Source organism: Artemia sp. Qi Xiang Cuo, chromosome 8 (genome assembly GCF_049724085.1).
Source record: "Artemia sp. Qi Xiang Cuo chromosome 8, ASM4972408v1, whole genome shotgun sequence".
NCBI classification, from domain to species: Eukaryota; Metazoa; Arthropoda; class Branchiopoda; order Anostraca; family Artemiidae; genus Artemia; species Artemia sp. Qi Xiang Cuo.
The window spans coordinates 38,207,256-38,211,832 of NC_142801.1; the positions used below are offsets into that span (position 1 = coordinate 38,207,256).

General features: G+C 39.4%; 1 protein-coding gene across 1 annotated transcript; it reads left to right on the top strand.

Moving 5' to 3' along the window:
* Nucleotides 1–233: 233 nt before the first annotated feature.
* Nucleotides 234–905, top strand: LOC148949377 (uncharacterized). Its single transcript, XM_089092691.1, has one exon. It carries the CDS (start codon nucleotides 234–236, stop codon nucleotides 903–905), a length of 672 nt encoding a protein of 223 aa, XP_088948817.1.
* The last annotated feature ends 3,672 nt before the right edge of the window (nucleotides 906–4,577 follow it).

Consider the following 4,577-nt stretch of genomic DNA (forward strand, 5'->3'; position numbering starts at 1 on the left):
CTTTCACCCCAGTCTCAGAAAGAATAACCGTCTTACGACTGAAGGGAGCTGCCAAGAATATCTCTGTCATCCAAGTCTATGCCCCAGACTTTGTCAGAAGTGAGGAACAATGTGAAAAATTCTATTTCACACTACAAAGCATCATCGACCAAATCCATAAGAAAGACGTACTGATCGTCATGGGGGATTTTAACGCTATAGTAGGCACGGATAATACCGGTCGGTCCGATATAATGGGGCCTTTTGGTCACGGTAAACTCAATGCAAGAAGTGAACGATTACTGGACTTCTGCCAAGAAAACGAGCTATTCGTAACGAATACAATGTTCAAACACCGCCATCGACGTAAAGTGACCTGGAGATCCCTAGACGGAAAAATCGAAAACATGATTGATTATATGCTAATATCGAAGCACTGGAAGTCTTCTGTACTAAACACAGTAGCATTACCTGGAGAAGTCTTCGACTCTGACCAAACTCTCCTCATGTCAGGGTTCAAACCAAGAATGAGAAAACTGCAAAAAGCAACAAAAATCACAAGATTCAGGGTGGATCTACTGCAGGATCCCGAAAAAAGGCAAACCTACACTTCCACTCTACCTGAAAAATTTCGAAAGATCCTAGCAAATAATTCTCCCTTGACCACCTCTAATGAGATAGACGCCCTGACAGAGCAGGCCACATCAGCAATCATCGAGACAGTGAACGACGTCCTCGGACGAAAAACTCCCAATGAAAAACCATGGATCACAGATGAGATCACCATAGGCAGGAGACAGGTTGAAACAGTTGACCACTTCCTGTACCTTGGTAGCCTACTCTCCTCAGATAATGGCCATAGCTCTGACATGAAACGTCGACTTGCACTTGCTAGCTCTAGCTTCCAAAGACTAGCAAAGCTCTGAAAAAGCAACCACCTAGCCAACAAACTCAAAATGCGCCTATTCAACAGTTTAGTAATCCCCATAGTTATTTATGGATGCAAAACATGGACTCTGAAAACCAAAGACGAAAGAAAACTTCTAGCTTTCGAGATGAGATGCCTCCGTCGCATTACTAGATCAAATATACTGACCGAATCACGAATGAGGAAGTACGCCAAAGGCTCCAGTCCACTGAAACCATTCTAAGTAAAATCAAGGAGCAACAACTGAGCTGGTTTGGCCACGTAGAGCGAATGGAGCCAAGCCGCCTCCCGAAAATTGCCCTTGAAGAATCTCTCCATGTTCTTCGTCCACGAGGCGGACCACAAAACGATGGATGGAGAACTTCCACTTCGACAATGTCAAGATAGCCCAGATGTCACGTATCGCCCCAGATAGAGCAACGTACCAAGCTCTAACGCATGAACTAGCAAGAAAAGTGGCCCCAAAACGTCCCACGAGGATGGCCGGGACCTAAGTAAGTAAGTAAGTAAGTACACAGAAGTATTTGTGATATTGAGTGATCTGGTACTGAGAGGTCCCAGTTCACCTCCCCGGTGAGGATAATACAATGAGATGCATAAGCACACTGCTGCAAAGATTTAGCAAGCTTTATTGTTGCACGGGAGAAATTTTCTTCGGAAGCCAAGTTCTTGTAATCAGTTGGTAAGTAGCAGCAATTTACTATCAGATTTACAACTTTTATGCCAAGAAAACACTCGGTCTCGACAAATACTGATGCCGAAAGGTGAGAACTGATTAGCATCGCCAGTCCGCCGGAAAGTCTTTCTCTGCGCGAATTCTTAGCTGGCACCCCGTAAAGGCTAGTTTTGTCATTTAATTTTAACAGGGAAAGCGAGTCAGCTGAAAGGAAATGTTCTTGTAGACACAAAACGTCGTTGCAATACATCAAGCTTTTAATCAGTGGAAGTTTATTGACTACACAGCCGTTCAGACTCCACGAGGACACTTCTAGTTTAGAATTAATCATGGCTTCACCATGATCTTTCTGGCTACGGAGCACTTAACACTGAAGCACGGATGGTCTGTCTGCTTACAGATAGCACACTTCAGCGCAGCATTGCAGGGTCTATTTTTATTGTTAGCATGATTGCCAATGCAACGAGAACAGCGAGTAGCGTTTTTACAGTCCTTAGCAGCGTGACCGTACTCTTGGCACTGAAAACACCTCTATGGCAAATGCCAATACGCGTCTATTCGGAAGCGCTCATAGCCCAGAGTTATAGGGCTGTTCATTGCTACTTGTAAATTGTCCTTACTTTCAAAGATATCAGTTTTAAAACTTTGATGAGCAATTGTTTTTTTTAAAGTTTGATTTTAAAATAAGGAATTGTTAAAAACTAGAAAAATCAAAAACGAACAAAAATTAATTAAAAAAAACTTTCCGAAAAATAATTTGTATGCCAAGGAAACAATCGTTCTCGACCAATACTGATGCCGAAAGGTGAGAACTGATTAGCATCGCCAGTTCGCCGGAAGGTCTTCCTCTGCCCGAATTTTTAGCTGGCACCCCGTAAAGCCGAGTTTTGTCGTGCACTTTTAACAGGGAAAGCGAGTCGGCTGAAAGGAAATGTTCTTATAGGCACAAAACGTCGTTGCATGACATCAAGCTTTCAATGTTTATTGACTACACCACCATTCAGATTCCATGAAGACACTTTTAGCTTAGAGTTGATCCTGGTTTCATCATGAGCTTTCTGGTTACGGCGCACTTAACACTGTAGCACGGATGGTTTGTCTGCTTACAGAAAGCACACTTCACTGCACACTTCACTGCAGTATTGCAGGGTTTATCTTTATTGTTCGCATGATTGGCACTGCAACGGGAACAGCGAGTAGCGTTTTTACAGTCCTTAGCAGCGTAACCGTACTCTTGGCACTGAAAACACCTCATTGGCAAATACCAATACGCGTCTATTCGGAAGCGCTCATAGCCCAGAGTTATAGGGCTGTTCATTGCTACTTGTAAATTGTCCTTACTTTGATATCAGTTTTAATGCTTTGATTAATATTTTTTTTTTTTTAAGTTTGATTTTAAAATAAGGCATTTTTAAAAACTGGAAACTTTTTGCAATCAAAAACGAAAAAAAATTAATTAGAAAACTTTCCGAAAAATAAGTTTTTAAAATAATGTAAAGGCATTTTTATAATTATTTTAAGATTATAAAAACACCTTTTAAAATTCAAATTAAAAACGACCAGAAATTACTATTAAAGAATAAATGAAACCCAAACCGGACAGAAATCAAATAAGCAATCATAACAGAAAAACATACATCAAGTAATTATTTAAAGTAATAAATAGATCTTAAAGCGAGTAATTCTTTGACTGAATATGAAAATCAAGCTTAAAAATAAAAAAAAAAATATTTTACTATTGAAGTATAAATGAAACTCAAGACAAACAGATATTAAATAAACAATCAATGCAAACTAACATACAATAGATATTAATATAAATGAATAAATAAATCTTAAAACGAGTGAAACTTAAAAATTAAATATACAAATCAAGCTTAAAACGAACAAAAATCACTACAACCAAGCGTTTGTAGTTTTTAATTCACCCGCGTTGTCTTACTTTCAAAGACAAGCTTGTATGAGCGACTTTGTCAAATTCTCTCGGCTTTCATGCAATTCCTAATTATTGAACATAGATCGTTCAGCGTTACCTCATCGGGCACATTTCTTATAATACCAATGCGCCGGGATCTTCAGCCGAGCATTAGTGTCTGTAGTACGGGTAAGTGCTTCAGCAAGAGACTTTGCAACATCTTTGTCATCAAGTATCACGCGCCACTCTTTGCCCAGAGGCCTCAGGTTCCTATATGGGTGCAGCAATCATCAGCATGGCCTAAAGATACTCCTTGCGACTATCGGGCTTTTTGATTCCTTTCGGAGGTTGTTTGAGCATAACAGAGTAAAAAAGTTTTGCTGTATTTGAGTTTCTTGTATTTGCACTCACAGTCGCACTAGCGTTATTTCGTGCCGATCTGAAGAAGCTTAGGTGGTCAATAAGATTTCCACAGTAGAATGAAGCTCACTGACCTGGCGAGTTAGTGTGGCTGTAACCTACCCTGAGAGTATGGGTATCTCATCAGGCTCATAGATTACAAACTTTGGGAGGACTACTCTCTTCTCGTCACAAGTCCGGATGGCTCTTATAAAATCAGCAACCATCTCCTTGGGCTTAACATGATCTTGAAAATTCGTTTGAAAAAATTCAAACGAATTTACTGAAAAAAATGTGGATTGTCAGGTATTTATGGGAAAAAGAAGATAATAGTTTGAATCTTTCCGGTTTTCCTTTAAGAATCCATAGTTTAGCCTGCTATTAATATGCTGGAGAAACTTTTTCAGAAATGTTTAACAACAAGAACTCTTTTTAAAATTATGACACCAATAGTTGTTTTTAATTTTTGATTACTTCAGCTAATTTTATGAATGAGATCTTTTAATACGTTGAAAAAAATGGTTATCTCAAATTTTGATATGGTGTTTGGGGAAATTATGGGCGTGGAGGGGGGGCGTTTGCCCTCTGATCACTTTCAACTAATAAAACATGCACTAGTCCTCTCAATTTCCAATCGAATTGACCCTTTTTGAAGCTTCTACGAAAATACTTTCTATAAA